The sequence below is a fragment of the Uloborus diversus genome, chromosome 7 (assembly GCF_026930045.1).
Source record: "Uloborus diversus isolate 005 chromosome 7, Udiv.v.3.1, whole genome shotgun sequence".
NCBI classification, from domain to species: domain Eukaryota; kingdom Metazoa; phylum Arthropoda; class Arachnida; order Araneae; family Uloboridae; genus Uloborus; species Uloborus diversus.
Window position 1 is genome coordinate 89,871,486 of NC_072737.1, and position 27,846 is coordinate 89,899,331.

Below are 27,846 nucleotides of genomic sequence, written 5' to 3' on the forward strand. Positions count from 1 at the left end.
CAAGCAAAATCATGACAGGAAGTTTGAATGTCAGATTTTTAATTGCTATTCACATGTGAAGATTTTTTTTTGCCGGCACTGTATGTCCTTAGGTGTACAGTATAAAAGTCCTTGTCAAAAGTAACAGGCGCTCTATAGTCTGCCAAATAATATTTTTAATATACAAGTAATGTATGTATAATAAAGTGCACCTTATAATACTTTTTGTCAGGCAGTACTTAGAAAAAAATGCAGTTTTTCAAACTTTATAATAACTCTCCTTTATCGCACATTTAGATCAATGTTTGGTTATCTTTAAAATCCATCTTTGTTTTAATTCGAATTATATATTACAGGTATTCCTAAAATATCTTGTGGATGCAGATCTACCTGTTTGTGCTGGTAACTGGATGTGGGTTTCAAGTTCTGCATTTGAGGTTGTATTGCAAAGTTCTTTGTGTATTTCGCCCACCTCATATTTACGTCGTTTTGAGCCTTCTGGACAGTACATAAAGTATGTTCGTATAATATAATGTGATTTTTATTTGTTATACATTGGCACATCCATTATTCTTAAAATGTACAACTGTTTCATTGAAAGATATTTAAAAAAAAAGAATATTCCCCAGAAAACTTCTAAGAGAAATACTCATCCCGCAGATAAATCAACTTTTTCGTGCACAGTAATGGAAAAAGCTCTAATGGAGATGGATTGCAGATTTTCCATATGATTAAAATCTTGCTTAAAATAACAAAGATCATCAGAGCTTTCAAACGGTATCGGTTAATTGAACCAGACAAAATGCCAGAAAATGGCTGCATTGACGGAAACATGGTGCACCATTCAAATAAGAACTGTGATTTTGCGTTGGGAGGTACGAAACAGCGGAGCCCGCTCTGCATTACCATCTATGGGTTTCTCAGGAACTGATCTTTCGACCGAGGCCTCCTTAACCCTGATGGGAACAATATTCCAACCACTCACGACTCTAGGCACCGTGGACTCAGGTACAGACCTTGCTCCGGTGGCACCCATTGCCTACTCATTGTACCACTCGATAGCCACTGGGCAGATACAGATCTGCTCAAGCGTAATTAAAGAGTGGTACAGTTCTAACCTTGCACCAAGTAATTTTCATCTGTTGCACCTTTCAAAGAAGCATTTGGGAGGTCAGCTATTCAGTACCGATGCTGCGGTTCAGCAAGCCATCTTGACATGGTCCCACATGCTTGGCATTGATTTCTTCCATGTTGGTTTCTATGTTTGGATGTACCACTGGAACAAATGCCTTGATAAATATGGTGACTATGTAGATAAGTAATCTGTACCTTTGCCTCTTTACAATTTACACATTTTTGTAATTCCTGAATAAACTTTTATGTGTATGGGTTTCTTTGTTTCCTCCAATCCATATATACACAATACATACTCTTGCATAAGTTTAATTGCATTAATTTCCAACAAGATACAATTTGGGTATTTAAGATTTTGGGCAACTCTCCAAATTGCACTGTATTTGTTCTTTTTTTTTAAATAAAATTGGAAACTCTATACATGAAAGCTTTTGAAGCACAAAAAAATTATATGATGCAATAAATTTTATTAGTTTATAAGTTTTAATTTATGCTTTCGTTGTATATTTCTCATGAAAATTAATCTGGGAGGTATTTACTTCTATATTGGTAATATTTTTCAGCAATCCCCATGTGAACTGGTCACAAATTTGCCAACAATTTTTTTTTTTTTTTTCAAATTTGTGCCTAGTTTACAGTGAAGTTAATGAATATTAAATTCTATGCTTTGTACTGAACTACTGTGTTTATTACTGTGTGGAAACGGTTTTGATTCAAGGAAAAGAACCCACGTTAGTTCAAAAATGTAATTAATTATGTATATAATAAGCAATGGATCCTAGAAAAAAAAAAGTTTGGTTGCTTCATATATATATATATATATATATATATATATATATATATATATGGTGCAGGTAAGAATTATCGTGTGTACACTTGTGTATGTATAACTTTGACATGAAAGGTCAATGCATGTTTTCAGTTAAAATTAATGATTGATTAGTGGCATATTTTAGTTTGTATCTTTATGTGTAAACGTCTTAACTCAAGTTATATCATAATATTTCACTTAAACTCCGTAGTTGATGTTTCAAGAGATCTAGTTTTTAGTTGCTTTTGCATGTGCATTACATTGTTAGTTCAGAATATGTTTTTATAATGCTTTTGTTCTCCCTAGAAAGTATGTGAAAGAACTAAGCAATATGCCTGGAGAGTACTTGTTTGAGCCTTGGCTTGCTCCTCTAGAAGTTCAAAAGTCAGCTGGTTGTATTCTAGGTAAAGATTATCCATTGCCCATAGTTGAACACCAAGCAGCATCAGAGAAGAATTCTGAAAAAATGGATTCAGTTAAAGCTATGTTCCTTCCAACTTCGATTCCTGTTCATTATGCTCCCAGTAATTCTTCTGAAGCATGTGTTTTCTTATGGTTACCAGAAAATTGTCTTGATAGTTTGTCTTAAAAAGCAAGATTTGGAATCAGTTTTTTGCTTTGAATGATTAATACCTATGATGTTCTACTGAAAAATCTATTTATTCAAAAGGACATTTTGTGTGGGCCAATTTTTCTTTTTGAACCTCATGGAGCTTTATAAGTCTTTCTCAAAGTAAAATGGTTGTGAATTGTTTTGTTGATATAGATTATTATTTAACATTTTTGTTTAAAAAATTATTTTTCATAATTTTCATTGTTTGTTTTTTGTTTTCAAAGACTCAAGCCCACTCTGCCTCTTACCAAGCAGGGAACCGCCTATTGTATTCAACTAGTCAAAGTTAATTTTAATTTGGGCTGTTTTCTGTGCTGTAAAGTAGCATCTCTAGAGGACTCGTGAACCTAGTTCCTTACACTTTTAAGCTTTGAATGAAAGAAAGCAAGGATAATTCTTAGCGGGTAACTCAAAGAGTTACTACAACAAATAATCACTTACTCGTTCCTCAAGGCAAAGACTGAAATTTTAGAATTAGAACCGGTGACCTTCTATTTCAAACCAAGTCGTGTTATACCACTTAGAGTTGATTTAGCAGTAAGTTACTGCCTCTAAGTCAGGGCTAAGGCATAGTACCAGACAGTCCAGTTATCACATTCTGAGACTGCAGTTTTTTTCTTCTTTGAACTCCTCAGTCAGGAAAAGTGTATAACCAAGCTGGAGGCAGATGTCATAAGCTGAGAGTGTCAACAAACTGGTAGATAAAGGGAGTCTCCGCAGCATGGTGCGGTTTGACTCGTGAATTGATAAGAACTAAATTGCAGTCTCAGGATATGATAACCGGGTTGTTTGGTATATTGTATGCACTTAGAGTTGTGCATTTGTTTTCAATAATTTGTCAGAAAATGATTTGTAGTTATTTGTTGAAATTTGCACTGTTTTTTACAAAGATGTTTTATTTGTCTGCATTTTTTGTGTTTATTGTTACAATCAATTATTATTTACATAAGTTATATCAATTATGCATTAACGTATTGTAGTAAGGATTTTTAGTGTGCTTATATTCAATAATTTTTTTTCCGCTTTGTTTTTTAAGTCTTCACCAATCGCAACTTTTCTGCGCTATAGCAACTTGCAAAAAAAAAATTTTTTTTTTTTTTGCTCCTTTCTAAATGTCTTGGTTACTAGTAATCTATCATAAGTTAAAATTTTTCATTTTTACCTCGGCAATGCACAAGTGCATGATTAATTCTTTAGTGATTTGTGAAAGTGTTTTTTTTTTTTTAATCCACTAAAAAATATATAAAAAAAGGATTTTTTTTACCCTTTGAGGATCATAAGCTTTGCATACCTACAGTATGGAAATTTACAGTGTTAAAACCTTACAGTGATATATACTTTAGATACATGTTGTATGATTTTAGATTTCTGGTACATTTTGACAGCAAAATGTGGTGATCAGTTGGGGATTTGGCTATTAAGAGAACAACCAGGAGGACTTCCTCTCAAATGATAGCTACCAAAGAGTTTTGCTGTCTGATGATAGCCATTTTTGCAATATCAACGTCAACATCACCTGAAGCTCCAAGTGTATTTCTCTCGTTTTTCAACAACTTCATCATTAGCGAATTTGTTAGCTGACTGTTATTATGAAAGTTGGAGAGAACGTTCTTGTTTGGCAGTCGTTTCATTTTTCTAACTGACATTGATGTCCATATGGTTTATACAGTAGTCTCCTTTTGCCTAACAGTTTTGTAGACAAGGTATCCTCAGTAAAAAAAAATTCAAATTAAATTAAATTAATATTGTTATCAATTTCCTTAAACAGTATGTATAAGTATAGTGCTGATTTTCTGTATGTCCTCAGTCCACAATTTCATACTGCATACACATAATTTTGCAAATCTTCATTTGATTAATTGGTAAAGGGCTGTGTGTGTCCATAAATAATGTCACACTTTTTTTTTTCAAAATTTTTCCCCCCTTCCCCCTCTTTGTTACTTTTCATTTACATATTCGTTATTAAAAAATGCTTGATGTCGCACTTTTTACTCTTTCCTTCCCCCTTGTCACAACTTCACGCCCCCCCCCCTCCCCCACCTTAAACATAATTTGTGTTGGAGGAATCAACAAATACTTTATTGCTCATCAGGATTGTCGAATTCATTGAGGAGAGAGGAACAGGGTTCGTACGGGTCATGGAAATCCTGGAAAGTCATGGAAAGAAAATAAGCAAATTTCAGACCTGGAAAAGTCATGGAAAATTGAAATTTTCAGTCTAAGTCCAGGAATTTTATTTTCAGTCATGTAAAAATGTTCTGGGAAAAAGTAACAGTAGCTAAAAAGAGTATTAGAAATCTTGAGTGATTTTGTATTGCACCGTGAAAGCTATTTAAACTGAAAAATTGAACGATCTCAAAAAACATTGCATCCAAACTTGTTTCCATCACTCATAAATCTTTATTTTAAAATTTATCAGAGTTTATCTCAATTTGTTGAAGGTTTTGGACAATCTTTAGTCATGCGATAGAATACAGAAATAGGGGAATTCTAATGCTCAAAAATAGTAGTGCCCAATATACGGCCCGCAAAACTAATCCATGCGACCCACTGGTACGTTCAGTGTCATTATTCAAACATGTTCTGGAATTTCTGAACCTATTAATTTATATGCATTTGAAAATGTACAAATAAATAAACAAGTACATTTGAATCAAAAGATTTATTTACTATAAAATGTTTTTATTTTTATTTTTTTTTAAATAAATATCTGGTATAGAAACATGAATTTACTAAAGAATGTGGCTTTATTTTAAAGAACCAAAAAATTGTCAAGTTGACACTAAAAGGTAACTTTTGAAGCAAATTTATTGAAACTTAGTAATGATTCATTCAACCTTTTCCCCAATCATTATCATTCTACCTGTTTATAAAAAAAATAGTCAACATTTAAGCATCATTCACTGTAGTTTTACTTAACTTAAACTTATATGATGAAAACAGGTAAGAATTATTCAGTTTTTTAGGTGTACACTGATATTTTTTCAATCAGGTAGTGGCATTCGCATAGAAGTTTTGCTAATGCTCATTTTCAAAAAAAAAAAGGAGGAAAGTTTGATATTAAATAGTACTATTCTCTTCATGTAACAAGGTCATGAAAATTTTCATGAAGCCATGACAAAGTCCTGGAAAAGTCATGGAATTTTTTCATCCACATAGAGTATGAACCCTGGAGGAAGTACGCGATCTTTTCGAGTCAGTTTGAAATTTGTGAATGGCAAGTGTTCCATTTTTTGCCATGAAAGTGCGTGTTTGAAATTCTGGTAGCTTTTGATTGGTTGAATAAAATATAACAAAGTGGCATATTAAATTGAAGGAAATTTAAAGCTCTACAACTTTGTCATTGACAATTTTCATGAATACTGATCCTGGGAGGCATTAGGAGCAAGTGTTTGACAAAAAGAGAGAATTTTTCCGAAAATCATCCGTTTTTCATACCATATACCAGGAAAATTATTGGAAGTTGGACAAATATGTGTAGAAACAGTTTTGTAGGAAGTTTATTTAGCTTGAATTATTATTTTAAACGCATTTTTTCCACTGTTTTCGATATTTTCTCGAAAAACCTAAAATTTTCTTTCCTCCTCCCTCTCACCTTTAGCTCACCCCCTAGGGGCGGGGACTTTTAGTATGTTTACTTACTAACTACCCCCAACAATATTCTGAAGTCAAAAATTATTGCATATTCCATGCACGCTACAATGTGGTCATTGACTGGACTATCTATGCTTGCTTGTTTTTTTTTTTTTTTTTGAATTAGTGTTTCTGTTACGGTATGAAATCATTAGTTTTAGTCATGGCATTGATGAATACTTCGGAATATTTCCCCCAACTTTCAATAGAGCAATGAATACTTGATAGCTTGTCACTACATTTGTTGGCAAATTATTGTGTTCTGCTATTTCAATTCAGGCCAAGTCCTTTTTCTTAATGGTAAGATTATTTCTCTGCATCTTTAATTAAAACTTTTTCTTCAATAATTAAAATTTTTAGCTTTCTCCTTATCATTTTTCAAAACATTGAGCACACAACCATTCACTAAACGCAATGCATGAATTAGTGCATTTTAGCTTTCTCGTCAAAAGAAGTGGTGACCCTGTCAGTTAAGCTCCAGTCTTCAAAGCCCTGACAAAAAAAGCAGATGGTAAAAATAGCAGATAGAATTTTCTCAGTCATTTTACAGTCAAGTTGGTTTCGCTACTGAAAATCAGAACAATAAATATTAAGAGATGGCTGTCTCAAACTTCGAGATAAGCGGACTGGACTTCGAGTTAACGAGAAAAAAAATATTGTAGAACATTTACACAAGTTTGGGACCACCCAAAAACTTCAACATAAGCGGAACTTTGAGTAAAACGAAGTCGAGATATCAAGAGTTGAATTTAAGGAGCAGATATGTCCATTAGGGTGGAATGAAAATGACCTTAAATTTTTTTTTCAATTTTTTGGGTTTGCCGTAGGGGGGGGGGGTGTTGTCATTTAAATTTAAAAAGAAGCAGAAGAAATTTCATTGCTTTACTACAACATCTTTAGGTGCCGCAACGCGCTTAAAGTTTGATAATAACCGAAATTTCCATTTAACAATGAAATCCCTTTTAATGCTTTCCTACGGTATATAACGGCACAAAATATGGCAGTAAATACATTTTTTAAGCATTACATTAGGAAAAAGATACTAATTACAAAATACAGTTTAAAAAAATCATAATCTTCACTAATAATAAAGCTGAAAGTCTGTCTGGAGATCTAGATCTCTGTCTGGATCTCTGAGACGCGCATAGCGCCTAGATCGTTCGGCCGATTTTCATGAAATTCGGCACAAAGTTAGTTTGTAGCATGGGGATAGTGCACCTCGAAGCGATTTTTCGAAAATTCGATTTTGTTCTTCTCTATTCCAATTTTAATCACATTTACCCGAGCAAAATTATAAGATGGGCGAGTAAATTACCAAGTTGTCATAACGTGGAACCGTACCATGGGCATTCCAATTGGCGAGAAATTCTTCTTACATTATTGGTAAATATACAAGCAAACCAAATGACCTTTTAATTTTTCTACAATGGGCAAAGCCGTGTGGGTATCACTAGTATACTATAAAAGACATTAACAATTCCATTTTTACCATTCAAAGTATTCTTAATGATTGTAAATAAAGGGTTAAACCTGTATGATGTTTGTGTCTACTTCTTTGACACATTAAAGTGTTTTTTTTTTTTTTGTACCAAATAACTCTTTCATCCAAATAACTCGAGTCAATTTTTCGTCTCCTGCGACTGAACCATACTTTTTAAGAGCCGCTTAGGGGTTACAAGTTTCACTTTGAGGGATTCACTAGACAAATATTTTACCAAGGGGGTTTCGGTTATTTCATTTTCACCCCATGAGATCAAATCGATGTAATCTTTGGCAGCAAAAATTATTTGTTGAACTTTAAGCTTCTTAACCCCTCTTCTACTTTGCGTTCTTGCATTCAACACAAGTCGTATCCAAGTTCTCTTACATTTCTACGCTCTTTGCATAACATAGCTAAATGGAGATTATCTGTTGCATCAAAATACCCATTTCTTTATATAACACGGTCTATAATGTTCTTAAAATCACGAGAGAGATATCGTGAATGTAAGATACGTTCAAATAAATGTTTAGAGCCGTAAGTACGAGAAAGTTTTAACTTGATGTTAAACCACACAGGAGCATACGCATTGCCCACTTGATCCGTACAAGAAATGGATCCTTTCTTGAAAATATATGAATGAATAATAATTACTATTAATATATTTCAGTATTATTATTTGTTCAAACAATTTTAGCGAAATGCCAAGCCCGTATAAAGGAAACTAGACTTTACTACACTTTAACAATGTACTGAGTCAGAGTGTTGAGATTTTCAGTGGGATTTTTAGTTGCCATGTACAATTGAAATATACGGTTTGCAAATGTAAGTCATCCATAGTGGGGAAGTTTTCCGAGGTTCCTTGAAGATAAATCTAGTGAGCAAGTCCCACTTGATATAGTGACACACATATCCAATACATATTTGTGATCGGTACTTATGTCCTGTATGTTCTCAAAAAGAATGTTATTTTCAATAGGTAAGGAAGTAACCACAGGAAGATTAGAACAGGTTTCCAGCTGATGACCTATTTTGTCTTTAAATTCGTTTGATTCTTTTGTTTTACCATCTAAGAATCCATTAGGCATCTATTCCTGTTGTCTCAAAGAAGCTCTTGACCAAATGTAATCTATTTTGGAAATTAAAAACTCATATATTTCACTTACTTCCAGCCGCACTTTTTAGGCCGTGTCTAATAAAACAGTAGCATTTCATTACATCTTCGTAAGTAGGTAGTAAAACTTCATTGAAATCGCTAAAGATTCCAAAAATTGGACATTCTGACGTTTGTCTCGTCTGCACTTGTTTAGACTGAGCCATTGCAACTCACAACAATGAAGTATCTTCCCAACTGACGAAATTTTACGCTACTAACTAACTCAAATCGACAAAGAAATTGACACCTGATCTGAGCTTGGCCCCACTCACACAAATCACTGCTGACCAGCCCCGCCCCATTTAAACATCCGCTGCTGCAATGACTCAAGCTCCCAGATGCCAGTGCATTCGGCAAAAAGTGCGTTTTTGCGAAACTTACTTTGCTCTTGCGACACTTCAAGACATATACCGAACAACTAAAAAAAGTTATTGTGTGACCTGTTGAGCATAAAAATTGCTTTTCGACAGCATTTGAAGCATAAAGATAAATTTGAAATTTTTTATAAAAAATTTAAAATGTAGCAAAAATTGCAAAACTTTATGCTCTTTGCGGCACCTCAAGACGTGCTTCAATATTTTTCATATTTTTTTTACATCTTGTTTGCATGAAAAGGCAACTTTTCCGCACTAGGGCAAATTGAAAATCAAAAACTTTTTTTTTCGTTTCACCCTAATGTCCATGGTCCTTAAATATCAAACTACATGGACTATCTGGAGTATACAACAAAGGCGGATTTACGAGGGTGCTGCCTATAGATTGAAAAAAATTGCCAATGCTACATTTCTTTCAAAAGTAAAAGAAATTCGATACTCTGTTTCTAGTGGCAGTAGAAGAAAATTTGCCGGCTAAGAAAGTTTTGCACAATAGGCCATAGCTTAGCTAGCCTATTTAGAAATGGACACTGGTGTGTAACAATATTTATTTTCAAATATGTTTTTTTTTTTTGCATAAGTAGTAAACTCCTCTATTTATCTCTGTTAAGGCTTTCACTGCTTTATAGTTCAGGCTTGTTTCAGTTCATTCCATTTAATTGACAGTTGATGATTTAATCAATTTTACAGTTATTTGTACAAGGTTTCGTTTGCAAGTGTATATTATAATGTTATATGTGTTGTACTGTGAAACATATGAGAAAAATGTGATTGAAAAATATATATTTTTGTTGAAGTTTTCAAGAAAAAATTATTACTTTTAACTTTTGTAAAAGTCTAATTCAAATGAAGTCATTTATAGATCTGTATTTGAATGTATTGATAATAAATGTTGCATAAAATGTTTAATTAGCCATGTATACTTTTTATGACTGCTTTGCTTAATCCATGAAATTCATCTGAAGCTATACAATATTCAATTTTTGTTTTTCAAGGTCTAGCAAAAATGTATCTGCTTTGCGTTATGTATCAAAAAAAAAAAAAAAAAAAATTCTTTTCACAAAGCAAAATCTAGTGTGGAGGAGATCTTTAATTTGATTCAATAACTAGCCATAGAATTGCAGTGCAACCACATATTGTGCAAAATTTCTATGTATTAGTGTGGAGGGGGAAAAGTAACCCTTAATCAGCTGGAACACTTTTAGAAATAATTTGTAGAGTGTGTAGAATTTAGAAGAATCTACCCACCAAAGAGTGAATGGGGAGGGGGCGGGGCAAGAGACTGAGCTTCCTGTAATTCTCACGTTAATCAGGTCCTGTCAATTATGTTCTTTTCGCATGTGTGTCCCGGTTTATTTAGTTCTAATTTTATTTATTTATTACTTTTATTTACTGCTTTATTCATTTATGTATTTTTTATTTTATTTCATTTATTTATTTTAATTCTTTATTTTTTATTTAAGTGTTTGTTTATTTTATTTTATTTATTGCCTTCAGAATCATGATTATGTACATGGTCAGCAACTTCTGTTTTGTAGTGTTACTTCCCAAAGAACTTTTTGAATTGCTCTCATTTTAAGGAAACTTTTTGTCCTCCAATATGCATCCACAAAAAAGCTGTTAAAATTTAGCGCTAAACACTAACTCCACCCCCACGTTATGTTGTATATCTTCACCTTATATAACTGAATTTGTAACATATTTTTCGATTCCCCCCCCCTTTTTTTTTACTTTTGTACATATGGAAGGGAAAAAGTCTTTAGACATTCATTAACTTATGAAATGTACACTGGCCATTAGGATGGTTCAAAAATACATGTAAAAAAAAAGTTCCTCCTAGATAACAGGACACCCCGCAATATTTTTAAACTTGTGGATAGCAATATACAGGAAGAATTTTAGCTTCCTATTTCAACTGAAAGAGAGTGCTCAACCCCTTCCCCCAAACTTCATTAGTATGGGGCGGTGGGCTAAAAAAATACGTTGAACTGAAAAAACAATGCTAGATATTATAATATGCACTAGCAATATGCAAAAAACATAGCAATAAAATAATTATTTACAAAAACAAACAGCTGAGGAAATTAAATGTTTTTAAATTTGTGGCATTTTCTATGCTACGGAGTAATAACAATCACCGTCCAAAATAATATGTTCATTTCATAATGTTTCTTGAACTTTATGAAAAGGTTTAAAAGTAAAAGTTTTTATTGAAAAGATTTTCTTTGATCGTCAAAATAATTTCTTCGTGATACAAAAAATATTTCTGTGTCAGCAATCTGAGCTCATTTGCATTGATGGTGGTAAAAGTGGCGTTTCCAATGTAGCTTCTATTCCTTTAGATCCAGTAGACCTTCCTTCCGGTGAAGAATTGCTGCGCTGGTAGGAATCACGTGTGCTGGTGGTGCTATTGTCAAGTGGTGCTGGGGATTTTGCAACTTCGGCTAACATTCGTTGGTAGTCCATGAAGTCTTTTGCACTGCAAAGTGGCGTTTGTACCTCATTGGTTGCATTGAATTTGCTGTAATCCACCAAATATTCACCAGTTTCTTTTCGAAAACTAACAACCTAAAGGTTGATAAAAAAGTTGGTTTTAAATTACAAAGAAGTAATTAAATCTTTTTGTGCAATCAAATGCCTTTTGAAATTAATTCAAAAGTAATGATGTTTTGAAGCGCCAAAATCCGAGTTGAGGTATTTAGTAATCTAATATTGAGAACTATAAATGTTTAATGTGGCAATTCCACGGGCAACTAACATTTTCAAGACAAAAATGTAAACATTTTGTTACATTCAACTCTAAATATACATTTTACAAAAGAAATCCCCCCCCCCAACCTGTTGCATTGTTTAAGCTAAATTTAATGATCCCAATTTCATATTAGATGATTAAAAAAAAAAAATTCAAAACGTGGTCTGTAATGTAAGTAACATAACAGTCAGTTACCATGATTTGAAGATTGTTTTATTATCCAAAATAGATTCTAGGAACTTAATTATAACAAAAAATTCAACTAAAAAATGCAATAAGCCGTGGAAAAGATATAATGAATGTTTTGCGTTGAATGTTAGAAAGTAGTTATTGTTTTGCTTTGAGAATGTCAGTCAGTTACTTGCGGAATCACCCCCCCCCCTCCCCTTTTTTTTTCCTCCTTTAAAAACAAATCTTCCTGCTAAATAATAATTTAAAAAGCACTAATATCTATTTATGTTTCAAAAAATTTGCGACCCAGCTAAATGAATAATACGTTTTTAAATGAAAACTAGTAAGCTCCATCCCCTGTGGTGGCTCAGTGCTGCCTGCGGCGTATAAAAATTAAGGATTTGATGCTTTTGTCTGTGTCTTTTCGTGTGTTTAGACATCCCTGGATGTCCGCAGGACATTCTTAGATCTCAATGACCGACCTCTTAAGGGTTAGAGGGGTAGGACAGAGCACAATCATTTCTCCTAAATGTCATAGTTGGTAGACACTGGCAGTTAAGAGGAAATAGGATTACAGGCACACACTGACAGACGTGCACAGATTTTAATAGTATAGGTTTTGGAAACCTCAGGAAAAGTATTTCATTTGAAGTTTGTGGTTTTGCTTCATAATCTGAAACTTTAACAAGCGAAATGCAAGATTAATTCATATTTACCTGATCAAAGCGATGACCCCAGAGTATCTCCATAGATATGTATGATGATCGAGCTTGGATTGACTGCCCAGTGGACTCGATCGTCCCTTCGAGAATGGCCACCACTTCATATCTCTCTCTGAGCATATCTTCAGCTGATTTTAGAAAGAAAGGACTTGTCTCATTAATCTCATGAACAATAGTTGCTGGCCAGATGAGGAATACGTCATCTCCACCATTATCGAAGCGGACATCTAGTTGTGTGTGGTAATATGGGATAACCTAAAAAAATTGAACAGGTACCATAATTAATTGACCATATAGCTAGCTTCCTTTTTACAATTTGCTTTTTTTGGAGGTCAATGTATCAAGAAACTTAAACAGTATATTGTGTTTAAAGAATTATTAATTCTCGGTTCTTACGAAAAAATACCAAACTAAACTGACTATATATTTTCCTTTATCCAGGTCGCATTTTAAAGAAGTCTATGCTTTCCAAGAAGCCTGAACTGTAGATTGTAATTATCGAATGTTCAATTCTAGGTTCTTAGTTACAAAGTTTGGGCAAAACAGGGCAACTGTACTAAAGACATTCAAGGTCACCTCAATCTAATTTCTCTTTTTTGAACTACCTCACTCATATTTTATATTTATTGACATAAAATTGACGCAAGACTATTAAAGTACTGTAGACCAAAAATTAGAAGAAATTATTATTTTAAAATCTTTTTTAACCTAGTGGCGTGGTTAGGGTGGGACAGAGGGGGCGATCCACCGGGGCGGCACTTATTTAGGAGCGACAAATTAACCCTCTTGATGTAGGAAAAATAAATGATTTTTTTCCAAAAACGATATTGTGTTTTTAATCGATATCTGCAGGCAAAAAGAAAATCTCTTTTTGAAATGTAAGACTTTTGTATCACTACCAGAATAAAATTACTTTGATACCAAACAAGGGTATTTCTTGATAGCATATCAGTACAATTCCTTGTTTTCCTCTGGTGGGGTGGCAGTGAAAAATCCTGGGACCAAAATTTTTTTATACTGTAGAGGTTAACACCAGGAAGAAGAAAACAATGAAGTTTTTCCAATTTTCGTTATAAGGAAAAGCTAACATTTGATTTTAAAGGAGTCTCTTGCCCACCTCCCCGTGAAACAAAAACTTCCCTTTTTTAACTCCAGGAAAATGGTGGTAAGATTAAGAAAGGAAGGGGGAGACGTAAAATGGTGCACGAAACAAGTTTTTGCCTATTACAGGAGCGGATTTCTATGTTTTCAGAGTTTGCTTTGAATTCTCCATTCATCAGAAGAGTTCTTTACTTCAAAAGAAGTAGAGAAGGATTTCTGTTTTCTTGTTTTTTGAGAGTATAAAAATTATACGACAACTTTGAAACATGTGTTGATCAACTTCTTTTGGAAGGCAAGCGAATTTCATTTTTCAGCATTTGGTTTGGTCCCTTAACTTGGTCAAACATAGTCTAAAATTGCGCTTCAGCATATTCAGTTTCAAATGATTTGTGGTTGGGAACCTTTGCTACCTCCTCTCTGGTGTTTAACATCGAGAAACAGAGCTTCAAAAGGGTGTTTTTTTCGGGAGCGCTCTCGAATCGCTTACCCCTTTCTCTAATATTACCAAATGTAGCTTATAAATACGTTTTTAGACCTTAATGTCGAAACATTTCCAGGCAGCGCCCCACACCGGTTCGAACGTCAGAAACCACAGAGTAAAAGTACATATTTAGGTCTTCAATTCCGAAAACTTAAGAAATGAGGGTGGCTGTTTTCTTTTGTAAAATCTTAACATATCGTCGCCTCAAAGCGACAGTATGATATCTTATTGTTGTTCCAGGACTAAGATGTCTTACTGTTGCTCTGAGGCGACGATATAGCTAAAATGACGTTTTTGGAACCTCAATGTTTCAGTATAAAATTGTGAAAACAGCACTGGAACCTTGACTATCCTTGATATCTTTACGATGTCAAAGATAGCCTAAAATGCATTTCATTATGTACCATTAACCTGGTTTAAAGAGGTATTCTGCCACTTTGTGTAACTTCCAACCATGTCAAAAATGTGGTACAGAATTATTTAAATATACGTACAGTGAAATCCCATTACAACAAATACCAAAACACTGTGAAATATCCGTTTCAGCGAAATATATGTTTAGTCCCGTTTTAATTGCCATTACATTGCTTGAATTTCATTGCAAGCTCCCATTACAAAAAAAAAAAAAAAAAAGTGGTCCAACGTTATAAAAGGGTTTTCTCTGTAGTTCTACTTTGAACCAGGGGGGGGGGGGAAATCTAAATACTTAAAAGCTCTTTATTTTACTTCACAGCATCAGAATATTTCTATAATTTAGTATACTGAATAGAATATTACAATGTAGAACAACAGATTTCAACAAATTCAAGTCAATATTCGAGAGTAGGTAACTTCTAAATAGTAACTTTAGAATAATAGGACTACACTACACAGTGAGGTACGGAATACAATTTGAAGACCATTGCATTCAAATAAGTCTGCTCTCTAACGACGCATGACTCGCCCCCCCCCCCCTTTTTTTTTGTTACAATTACTTATCACAGATAATAATCCATTAAATGTCTCAAGTAAAATAAAATATTTCTTCAAACTGCAAACAAATCTATTTTATTTTTCCTACAGTTCATCAGTACAAATAATAGAACTAAATCTACTTCAGTAACGTAGTATGGCTTTAGATTCGGTGAAGATAACTAGAGACATTAATAATTTATTTTTATCAAGAAAATCATTCTGTTTAGTCCGATGATTGAAGATTTTTAATTTGAAGAATTAACTAAAGTATAAGACATTTTACGGAGATTAAAATGAGAAAGATAACCTCAGGTTCATAAAAGAAAAAAATAGAGAGAGCGTTTGAATGAAAAAATAGATGTGTTTAGAAAACCGCTCAGTATGTGAGGATATCCAAAGGAAATCGGAGTTTCGATCAAAATTATTCATTAAAAATTTCACAAAATTCTGTCAATCTGTAGGTGAATTTGCAGATCTGTGTCCTTATAATGTTCATCAGTAAATTAAAATGCAAATTCTTTTCACGTGTTCAATTATTTTACAGAAATTCTATACTTTGTTCACGGAAAGTTGGATCGAATGTAAACTAACAGGTTGCCAAAAGGTTTGCCACTTTTGAGGATTTTCTGTGAAAAAAAGTAAACCAATAGTATTCGCTCTTACTGTATGCTTCGCACCAATTTGTGCTTCTCCAAGCTTAACACTTGATTAACGTCGCTATATGGCGCATTTCTTTGTTTACATGTAGTCTATCTTTTCCGTGAACGCACTATAGATTCCAATACGGATCATATCGTAAAATGACACTGATATCGAAAAAGTTTTTTGTGGTAGTTGGTAGTAACACGAAATATTACACGTTGTGTTCATATATTTCTCTCTCACCTCTCCTTCAGCAGTGGTTTTCCTGCGGATGACTTGGGCGCTTATCTTCGCCCCGATGATATGTGATTTTCTCATGTCTCCAACTCTAAACATAAAGCATAACTTTCCATCTCGGAGGCAAACGCAAGCGTAGCGGCTGAACATGAGAGTCTGAGACCTTTTCTTGGGTCTGGACAGTTTAGCGAAAACTATTCCGGCCATGAAGCACTGAATCATGACACCGGTGATGGATTGAGCACAAAGAATGAATACTGCTTCTGGACATTCGTCTGCGATGTATCTGGAACCGTAGCCTACAAGAGGGGAAAATCACAAGGTGCTAATAAAGTCTTGCACTGATAAAGAAAATTCATTAAACAAACTATACTTGAGATTTAGATATATATTTTTTGTTTATTTCGATTCTTATCTCAAAAAGTTTTTTTCCCCCACAGAGTTAGCAATATGTGAAAAAACCAAAGGATCTGGAGGGGTGACCCTGAAAATCTCCTTCGTGGAGCCCTTGGGAGTTTTTTCGTTCATAGACGCCATTTTCAGTTTTCGGTGTTAGCACTATCGACACGACCTTAGCTAATATGGTAACTAATATGGCACGACTTTAGCTAAGAGGGGAAACTTGATGAAATAAGGATTGAAATAAAAACAGAATTATGTACAAGTATTAAATTATTTTTTAAAAAATAAATGTTTTTTTTTTAATTATGGCAACACTTTATTAACAACGTGCATTGTCTGTCTAACTCTATTTTGGGCCGGATCTATATTTTTTGGACCTCCCTACAACAAAATCGGTAGGGCCCCTCCCTTCTCCAGATGCCAGCAGTGTATACTTGCAACGTGAATGGGTCTTAATGCTAGTTTTTTGCTTCAATTTCTTGGGTCATTGGGCCCCGTAAGGACGTGCTCCCCCCGCACTGCGGGGGTCTGCGGGTACGCAGATCTGGGCCTGCTACAAGCCACTATATTTGCTGTATGATTTCTGAAAGTCCATGGTGATAGTCATCAAGGAGACATTGCTCCTCCAGCACTTGAAAGCAAATATTTTCTAGTTGTTATGATAATAAAATTTTTTATAAATATTATTGAAGATAACATTATAATTTTGCTCAATAAAAACGTTTTTGTTATACAAGAAAATTAAATCGCGGTGAGTTTTATTAAAAAACGAAATATAAGTAAATACTTTTAAGTCAATTACATGAGTTATGAGTCCTTCCACTCAGAACCTTCGAAAGTGAAATGTGAAGGGGGGGGGGGTGTATTAGGGTCTTGAAGTTATTACTCTCTATCAAGTTCTAGAGTCATCATTTTTTCATTCGCTCACACACACACGCAAAAAGAAAAATATGTACAATTTAAAATTTTACGTAAAAGCAATCATACTCAACCAGAAGCCCGCCGAGATTTTGTGAACGACTCAAACACATATTTATAATATGGCTAAGATGACTACTTGCTTTACCTTGAGAGAGTTCTTATCTTTACGGAGAGAGAGAGAGAGGGTGAATGTTGTGGCGTTGGCACAAGGTCAAGAACCATTGCAGTACAATATTGAGAAGTCAACGGCCAACTGAACCAAAATGAAGCTGTTTAATCCCTGCCTATCACTGCCGGAATCGACCTTCTGGGGAAGGGAGGGGGTGGTGATAACAGTCCTTACATGGGAAAATCTACTGTCTTTAAGCAAATTATACCTATGTGTACAAAAAGTAAACACGTATCTGCAGTAATCTGCAATTTGTGCTATTTGACGATGTTATTTCTTATTTTACTGTATTTAGATTTGCAGAATAGGTTAAAACCAAGGGCTCAATAGAGGGGCTTGATGCTTGATTCCCTTGGCTGTATCACTGTGTTCGTCCGTTGAAGTTTAAAAGTTATCAGAGTTAAACTATATCAGTCAAGGCAGTTCAAAAAAAAAAAGTATAAACAGTGTTGCGAGTCAAAAAAGAAAACAAAACATTTTTTTCCCATTCCACAAAGCTTTTTTTGGTTTGTCAATGAAATAGACTATTAGACATTATCCAAGAAGAGTTTGTTAACAACGCACTCTGATTTTCATAAATTTTTATATTTCTGTACTGGTAAAATTGCTGTCATGCGTAAAATACATAGAAAAACTATCATGTAAGTAATAAAATAATGCTAATACAGCAAATGAGAGAACAATTGAGAGAAAGGATGTACAAACCGCAGTAAGGAATTTTCTAAACCTATACATGATCGTAAGAAACCTGCATTACTCTTCAAGGCCTTTTCAGTAATGAGGTCAATTTTGGCAATTTTGAACTCTTGATACTTCCTTTTCATTCGCAACATTTATCCCATTTAGATCTAGATCCGCTTTTTTTTTTTTTTTTTTGACGCAACGTTTTAGACTTTTCATTCACAGATCAAAATGGGATAATCGTTTATTTTTTCAAATTAAGAAAATTTCGACAGTTGTTGGTGCTTTTGAAACTGATACACACAGTGGGAGATTAACAAATTTGAGGGCTCGTCACAATTTATTTTTGGAAGCCCCTTTGTTTACTCTTTAATACGAAAATTGGAGCAACAAGTTTCTTTCGGGAGGGGTGCTCACCTAGAGGGGGGCACAGGCTGCGCCATTGAAATTTTTAGGGGGGTTGTTTTGCAGGATATTTTTCTCTTTTTTTGGAGGGGGATACCGCTCTTACGGGGGAGGGGGGCTTGCTCATAGGGGATGGGTACCCTGCTTTCAGAGCCCCTAAGTCGTGGGGCCCTTCGCAGTCGCGACATTTGCGATGTAGTAAATCCGCCTCTGGATCCATTTCTTTAAATTAGCTAAAGTGGACTTTGAAAATCGAAATATTTTCTTAAAAATCGTTTTGAAAAATTTTAGTTTGTATTATTTTTATCCAATGCTTTGGTTAAAATTTATTAACTGTCTGAAAAATTTTAAATCTTAAAAGTAAAATTTACTGTAACTCAAAGCAGAAGCACACTCAAAAACTCTTTGTTAGAGAGCACGGAGTGCTTTGTTTAGATTGCGCGGAGTGCATTTATATTTATCAAATCGAATTATTTTATTGATTTCTTTTTTTAATAGATTTTTTTTAGATAAAATCATCAAAATTAGAAAGTAAAAAAAAAGAAGAAAAACAACGTTTAATTTAGTTTCCCATTAATGAAACTACGTTTTCTAATATTAACAATCATGTCATATGTTTTTTTACAATTTGGATTTATAAATCATTTCTTAAACGAGAAAAATCAAGGGTGGGTCATAATGAAATAAATTTTTGAATTCATAAATAGTTTTAAAACTTGTTTTAAGAAGTAAGAATTAATTCAGCACAATATTGTTCGGATTACAACCACTCATTTTGTTGCATTGGAGCCAGAATTGTTGAAAACAATATAGTAGAAGTTTTGAATCAGATTTCGTCAACATCCCTTTTGTTAAATATCCCTTTTACTGAATATCCCTTTTAAGATTTCTGTTCCATACCTTACTGATATTAGTTTGTTTGGAGTAATTTACAAGGTCATGTTTCCGAAACTTTTGAGAACATTTGTGCTTAGTAACTTTAACTAAATTGCTGTGCATTCCAAAAGAAACGGCCTTGATTTTTCCATGCTGTACAATTACAGTAGAAAACGTTGATGATGAAATAATTAATTATTTTTATTGCTCAAAGGACAATATTTTCTCTTTCTTACCGATGGTGTGCTGCGTTTCCACGGAAAAGAGAAAAGCAGTCGAAAATGAGTGAACTTCTGTAACGCAAGGATTCCAATTTTCGTCCCCTATGTGTTGAAAGTCACCATGTGCCAAGCAAATTAGCCACCATATGAGGGCGAAAATGAGCCAACTAAGTAAAAAACCTAAGGCGAAAACCTGAAAAATAGAGAAATTAAATTTGATGTTAACATTTCTCAAAATATTCCCGAAATTGCAAGCTTAACCTTCCAATCTGTATGTTATCTATTCCTGCGATACACAACCTTTTTTAGTCCACGAATTAGTAAAATTGGTGTAAAAATTTTGCGGACCAAGTTTTAATTAATTTATTATTTTATTTATTTGTTTTTACAAAAAAAGGAAAAAGAAAAAAAAAGAAAAAGAAGAAAAAGCTTGTACTAGATACTAAAAAACTACTAAGTCAGTCGGTAGCAACATTTTATCTACTTATTAATAACAGTATACATATGCAAAGATAAACAGCTGTTTTTCCATAATTCTAAACATTAAAAAAATCTCGGAGTATTGCAAAAGTGATTGCGAAATCAGTCCAATTGAAAGCAAAAACGAAAAGTGACCAAACTGAGCTCATTCCAATGTTGCGGAACTTTCAAGAACAAAATTATTTTCGCTTTCCAAAAAGTATGGGTATAAAATTAATGTAACGCATGTAATGTCGTAAAAATGTATGATTACTAATATATATTAATCAGTTTTTTTTTTTTTTTTTTTGGCACGATTTTTCATCGAAACAACGAAATTGCCTAAAAGAGGGATTTTTCAGTGATTAGAACTTTGGAAAAAATCCGTACGGCAAAACGATTGCATTCGCAAAAACGAAGTCTTTTCATACACGAGTATGAAAATTAAGTGTCTGATAATTTCGGAAGCATGTTTATTTCATTTTCCTTTTTTAAAAACTTTACCCCCAAAAAAGCGGCGAAAAGTAACCTTTTTTTCTTTGAACTTATTTTTTTTACCTGCTCTTATCACTTCAAAGAGAAAAGAAACTTATGCCTCGTTTAAAACATTTTTTTTTCAAACCTAAAAGTTGTAGGTTCTTTTTTTTAATTCAAAAATAAAAAATAGTAATCTCCATTTCTTCCTACACAGGCTCGATTAAAAAATCTCTATGTAAGGGTATTAGAAAAAATCCCCTTTCGTTCAAACTTTTGTTGCTAAATTTATTTATACAAGGTCTTCTCAACTTCATGTATAAGTCTCCCTAATTTTCACATGTCAATGTTGGCTGCTATGGTAGATTGAATATACTATAATTCGCCTTCACCACATGTCAGAAAAATATTGCAATGTTTTGGAAAATTATCGCAAAATCCAGAAGCGAAACTGACCATAAATAAAACCATCAAGGTTACTTTGACCATCAAAGAACAGTGTTACCTAAATATTACAATTTGAATAATTTGGCGCGGAGGATAATATGAGATTTTCTCTTCCAAGCGGCACAACATAACAAGACAATTTACTTCAAAATGAACTCTACCTAAATTGCAATGTTTGCAGCATTAAACTAAAACATGGGAGGTTTCTAAACACTATTTACTTCATTCGCAATGCCTAACTGTTCTCAAATGTTTCTTAACCAGCTGCGGTGTTTTTACGTATGCAGAATTCTGAAACTTGATGGTTTCGTAAATGCAAGCGGAAACTGGGGTAATTAATATATTTAATCTTTTGATGTTACTCGCACTTTCGTAGTTTTATTTTTAATGAATTTGTGAGCGGATGACTTTTACATTCTCAATTTACTAGTTTCTATCTGTTTTTGTGCGTGTTTTCTTTTCTTTTCTTTTTTTTTGAGTTTTTCTTAACCATTGCATTAATGATCTGTTTATTTTTATTATTAATACTATTATTATCTCTGTAAATTAAAAAAAGTAACGTCATAGAAATTGTGAAAGGAAGTCTGTGGCGTTCAAACGTACAAAACTGCCGTTTTGCAATGCTCAGGAGCCCTTTAGCGCCTATAGAGCTGCCAGTTAGTACAACTTAGTTTCAAATCCAGAAAAGGGATGCTTTTTGTTCCAAACGGATCTCGTAACGCGTTTTTAATCTGATTCTTTTTAATTGATGGTTTAAATTTTTGTGAATCAAATAAAATTGCGAAAAAATCTTCGGCGGTTGGTGAGCGGCAGCAGCCCCCTAGTTATTATTATTTTTGCTTTAAAAAACATAATTTCCTAATGTTAGCATTTCTCCGTTTTAAGCTAAAAAAAAGAAAAAACTACTAAATAATTTTCGCGTTTAAAAGTATGTTTTCCTGTTTTTTACTTCCTTTTTAATTGAAATCTTTTTACAAATTGGTTTTTCAAATCCTCCATTTTATAATGTTCTTTAAATTTTTGAAAAACTAAAAGTTTTTTTTTCTTCCTGGCAAAATGCGTTTTCAATTTGCAGCATTTTGTCTGCAGTAAACTCCCGATTATCGGCGGTCGGTTTATCCGTTTATCCGCGGGTCTTTTCACTTTTTTTTTTAAACGGTCATTAAATGTTTATTAAACTTATGATTGTCTTATTGTTGGGTTTTAGCTTTTACATGCGTATATTTTTTTACATTCAATCTTAGTATATGGAATGTAGCAATGTTTTTAGCTAATTTAAATGTATGTGTGAATGTTATTCATATTTTTTAGCTATTGTATACAGTAGTATCGTTTTTTAACTATTATTCGGATTATCCGCGGTTTTCGCTTATTCGCGGTTACCGTGCCCCCTATTCCGCGGATAATCGGAAGCTTACTGTATTTTGGTTTATGAATTCGGGCATGGATGACAATAAGCGCAAATACTTACCAGAAGATTGTACCGCCACTGTATGTCAACGAGGGTTGTGAAAATATCTTGTAAATATCTCTGGCTCCTTTTACTAACATGTTCTTTGGACAAATTGACTGTTCCGTTTTTCAGGATGACTCTTTTTCGATGTCTTCCCGGTATACCCTTTGTTAGGCGTACAATTCCAGATCCAGCCCCTCCGTCCGTGCCATTGCTTTTTAGGGAATATCGACTAGACGTACTCTTCGTCCGATAAAGACCTCTGAGAATACAATGTTAGAAAAATTATACGAGTTAAAGTACACTATGCAATATACAGGGTGTATTAGTACAGCGTTTACAGACTTTCAGGGTAGATAGAGGGGAAACCACATAGCAATGCATGGTCGGAAACGCTTTCCTGGCACGGTAGTGACGACACACATCGCCAAAAACACAAGACACAAATAAGAGTGGAAAACATGTTTATTTTCCTTAGTACAGCAGAAAACTAAGAAAAAAGAACATTAAGGAGCCAACGATCGTCATCAAAATAGATGTTCGATGTAACGACCCCGGCCCTGATGCACGCCTCACATCTCCGTCGCATTGAAGATCGAACGTTAGCTAAAATACCGGGCTTATCCCGGACTTCCCGGTGTAACAAAAACCGCGTGCACGCATGCACTGACATCTGATGCTTCGGTTAACGTAGCAACATGTATCGTGTACGCTAGACAAAAACTTACCAGTATTTTTGCTGTATTAAAAATAATAAACATGTTTTATCCTCTTAATAGTGTCTTGTCTTTCTTGTGCTTTGTGTCGTCACTATCACGTCAAAAAAGCGGCGTTTTCCGACCATGATTGCTGTGTGATTTCCCATCGTCTAGGTGTACTCTACAAGGGCGCCCATATAGGGGGGCAAGGGGGGCTCGAGCTCCCCCCTGGAAATGATAACTTCCTTGCTTTTAGTGCTTTTTTCTTTGAAAAAAGGTATAAAAATTTCTTTTCCGGCCAATAATGAATAAGTTATTAAAAATGTCAAATTTTAATCATCTCTTATATGTACTGAAATCGGTTTCCATGGGGAAAAATATTCTGCTAAACCATGGGGAAAACTTTTGAGCCCCCCCCCCTTAAAATTTTGCATATGGGCGCCCTTGGTACTCTATCTGCCCTGAAAGTCTAAACGATGTACTGATACACCCTGTAGATATTTATACATTTTCATGAAAAAAAAAGAAATTTTATTCAAAAAAGATATTTTAAAATGCAAGGTAATCGCTATTAGTACTCTCTAAATCAATATCCGTACTCCCTAAAAAGCAGTATGTCCGTGCTAAAGCACAAAAGTCGTATCTGCAGCTCAGTTCAAAATGAGAAATTGTCGTTTAAAGTTTTGCTTCTCCATGTATTTGATTAAGATGCAACTTTTTCAGATTTTTTTTAAAAAATATTTCCTATTGACAAATGACCATAAAACATTTTATTCAGGAATTTAGGTAAAATATAGGACAAAGGACAACCTGGTGACAATAACTGAATTTTGATAAAAAGTGCAAATACTCCTGGCTCCTTTTTACCTGGTCAGGAGATGATCGACGCATAAACAAATAAATATATACGCAAAGTATGTTTGATTTATATTAAAGATAATAAGTGTGAGCAGTAGGGTCACTACTGGGGGGTCGAGGGTCGAGGAGGCAGCCCGCCCCGGAGGACACCCTTCTGAGGGGTAACCCTCAAAATTGGTTTGAGAGTTTATGAAAACTTAAATATTTCAATTCTGAAAATGTTCCTCATGTATATGAAATTTCAACGTAAATGGAGCACACCATTGCGGCGGGTGGGATGGTTGCATATGAGACTAGAATAAATTTACATAAAATGAGTCCATAATTTGTACGGATCTTTTAATAAAACTTTCGTGTCAGCACAAGAATTAAAATTTGCTTTTAAAAAAAATTCTACAAACTTCGTGTTTACATAAAACATTAATATATCTATTTTTTGGTGGGTTTTAACACCACAAACTGCCCTGAGCGAGACCCGTGATAAAGACGCCACTGAGTGTGTTCTACATTTACTGTTTATAATAATTCTAGAAAATTGCCCGTCATGGTATGACGGGTGAAAATTGTTCCTACATTTGAACGAAGCAATTGCCTGTTTAGTGATATTTTGATGGTTGAAATTTTAACCTTAACTCCAGTGCATTAATCCTAAACTCCAGCAGGTAGCGTTTATTATTGACCATTTTTTCGTTTCTTCATTCCCCTTAAATGAGTCTTACCAGTAAAACAGCTAAGTTACCGGATCCAGTTCAGCCATGTCAAAATAAAGCATTTCCCTGCATGTCAAACATTATCAAAAAATATTATCAACTTGTCATATCATGGCGCGAGTTTCATTGCTGGTGAGGTTCAGGGAGGATGTTTTATTTCATTTGAAAAAGATTAAAGCAACTAAAGCTCCGGGACCAGATAATATTTATCCAAAAATTTTAGTTGAATGTGCAGAGGAATTAGTGGATGTTATTTTGAATATTTTCAATGCTTCTTATAACTCGGGGACGGTGCCAGAGGACTGGAAGCTGGCTAACATAACGCCACTCTTCAAGAAGGGGTCTAAAGGTATTGCTGGGAATTATAGACCTGTAAGTTTGACTTCGGTGATTTGTAAGATTTTCGAAACTTTGATCAAAATTAAGATCATGATGTTCTTAGAGACTAATAGTCTGTTGACTAGTTTGCAGTATGGTTTCAGGAAAGGTAAATCCTGTACTACTAATTTATTGCATTTCTACGACAAGGTTACCTCAGCTTTAGATAACAAAAAATGTGTGGATGTTGTTTATATTGATTTTCAAAAAGCTTTTGACAAGGTACCGCATGTTGCTCTTCTCAGCAAGTTAGCTGACATTGGAATAGGAGGAAAAACTTTACTTTGGGTTAGAAATTGGCTTACTGGTAGGAAGCAAAGAGTAGTTGTGAGAGGAAATCATTCTAATTGGAGTGATGTTTTAAGTGGGGTTCCTCAGGGATCAGTTTTAGGGCCTCTTTTGTTTATTATATTTATGAATGACATCAATGAAAATATTTCTGGAAGCATGAATTGTTTTGCTGACGATGTAAAAGTTATGGGGATTGTCGAAAATGAAGAACAAGTAAAACAGCTGCAAGAGGATTTAGATCATATTACTAAGTGGGCAGATAAATGGGGTATGGCAGTTAATGTAGGGAAATGTCAAGTGCTACACTTAGGTCATGGAAATAAGCGTATGAGATATCGTTTACAGGGTTCAGTCATAAATCAGGCAGAAAATGTTATGGATCTGGGTGTCTTTATAAATCAGGACTTCAAGTTTAGTCAACAGTGCAGTATTGCTAGTAACAAAGCCAACAAAATGCTTGGGTTCATCAATAGATCTATTTCAAACAAATCTAAGAAAGTTCTTCTGCCTTTATATAGGAGTTTAGTAAGACCTCATTTGGAGTATGCTGTTCAGTTTTGGTCGCCTTATCTGAAGAAAGATATTTTTGTATTGGAAAGGGTTCAAAGAAGGGTAACTAAATTAGTAAGGGGACTCTCAGGTTTAGATTATGATACCAGACTCAATAGGCTTAACATGTATAGCCTGGAGCAAAGGAGAGTCAGAGGGGACATGATTCAGTTATTTAAATTTGTCAAAATGAAAGATGTAAATGGATTAAATTTTTGCGGGGAAAGCAGGACAAGGGGTCATTGTTTTAAGCTATTTAAATCTCAGGCTAACTTGGAAATCAGGAAAAACTACTACTTTAGCAGGGTTGTGGGCACTTGGAATAGCTTACCGGAAGAGGCGGTAATGAGCAAGGGAGTGGATAGCTTTAAGAGGGCCATTGATCTTCATTGGGGACTAATTAATTGACTAGGACCAGCCTAGCTGGGCCCAGTGCCTGTTGCTGGTCGTCACATTTGTATTTGTATTTGTATTTGACTTCAGCGTTACTCGATCATTTGCTATTATGTATATGAGAATATTAGAGAAGATTTTTGCTGTTTCACCTTTCCTCTTTTGTCCTCACCTGTGAGTATTTTCCCCCACCATGGATGCTGAAGACATGGATATAGCGTCTAGATCTTGTTGTTGTTTAGCACGGTTCTCTTCTGGCAACATTTCTTGCCACGCTCCATTGTCTGGGTCAAAATATTTCATTTCGAACTTCAAAGCTGAAAAATAAATATATTGGAGTAAGAAATTAATACATTTTGTTTGCAGGCTTGAAGTTCATTCTATGTGCCTCAAAGACAAAAAGTTAAACTTCCGATAAACTGTTCCTTTATGTTCCTTTATTATTCTTCTCTTCTTTTTTTTATGTCCTTTTCTGGCACATTTTTCGTGCGCGTTTTTCCGCATCAGTAATAGCTTTGGATAATTTAATGGACAAAGACCGATATACCATCAGAAAGAACTAATAGTTCTTAAACGATATTTGTTTTGAGTTTTCAACTGTAATTTACCGATTTTTGAGAATATTTCTCGAAATTTAAACAAAAAGTCAAAGTAAAATTCCTACATTCGAGATTTTAATTCTGAAATTCTGCCATGTTTTTGTTACTTTTTCATGTAATAATTTAGAAATTTTGCACTCAAAACCGTCAAAAATCATTTTCACGAAATTTACTTCTTATTTATTTCATTTTTGATATGTTCGAAGATTTTCCACTTTTCTTTCTCATATCTCCTATTTGTTTTGCGTGTCATATAGTCTTATTTTCTGGATTTTTCATCCCCCCTTTAATGTTTTATAAACACTTTATTTTACTTACGTTATAGAAATGTCTGGTGTGCGTTTACTTGTGATTGCTACTAAACTAACACCAGTATTGTTCATCAGTTTAATTTTTGACTCATCTTACGTGAACTGACTTAATATTTCAAATCGTCCCCATCCGTCCATCTACGATTTTAATGCAATTTTGTAGAGCTTATGAAATTAACATACGTATATACAAATTTTCAGCTTCCAAGATCCAAATCTTACGGTTCTAGTATCCCTCAAATAAATGGCACCGAATTGGTGGAGCAGCATTGTGAAAGGAATTGCTACGTTTAGGATAAACTTGTAGAAAA

The 27,846-nt window shown here is 34.1% G+C and overlaps 2 protein-coding genes across 2 annotated transcripts in view; one reads left to right on the plus strand and one right to left on the minus strand.

Moving 5' to 3' along the window:
* The window catches only part of LOC129226783 (cryptochrome-1-like), a 43,316-nt gene extending 40,803 nt beyond the window's left edge, over positions 1–2,513 (plus strand). The window contains exons 10-11 of the mRNA XM_054861412.1: positions 336–493; positions 2,231–2,513. Coding sequence (XP_054717387.1) covers positions 336–493; positions 2,231–2,513 — 441 coding nt within the window. The remainder of the gene's footprint in view (positions 1–335; positions 494–2,230) is intronic.
* Positions 2,514–11,275: 8,762 nt separating this feature from the next.
* Positions 11,276–26,938, minus strand: LOC129227041 (G protein-activated inward rectifier potassium channel 3-like). Its single transcript, XM_054861677.1, has 6 exons — positions 26,798–26,938; positions 22,767–23,010; positions 19,931–20,108; positions 16,247–16,539; positions 12,820–13,080; positions 11,276–11,748 (listed from the first exon to the last, which is right to left on the minus strand). The coding sequence occupies exons 1-6, from the start codon at positions 26,926–26,928 to the stop codon at positions 11,452–11,454; spliced, it is 1,404 nt and encodes a 467-aa protein (XP_054717652.1). The 5' UTR covers positions 26,929–26,938; the 3' UTR covers positions 11,276–11,451.
* Positions 26,939–27,846: the final 908 nt, after the last annotated feature.

Bases quoted from the DNA above. Each gene is read 5' to 3' on its own strand.
- LOC129227041 (XM_054861677.1), bottom strand. From the start codon at position 26,928: ATGAAATATTTTGACCCAGACAATGGAGCGTGGCAAGAAATGTTGCCA. The intron at 16,540-19,930 runs GTAAGAAAGAGA...CCCCTCTTGTAG, and splicing joins GGAAACGCAGCACACCATCG to GCTACGGTTCCAGATACATC. The intron at 13,081-16,246 runs GTGAGAGAGAAA...CAATTTTTTTAG, and splicing joins AAACCACTGCTGAAGGAGAG to GTTATCCCATATTACCACAC.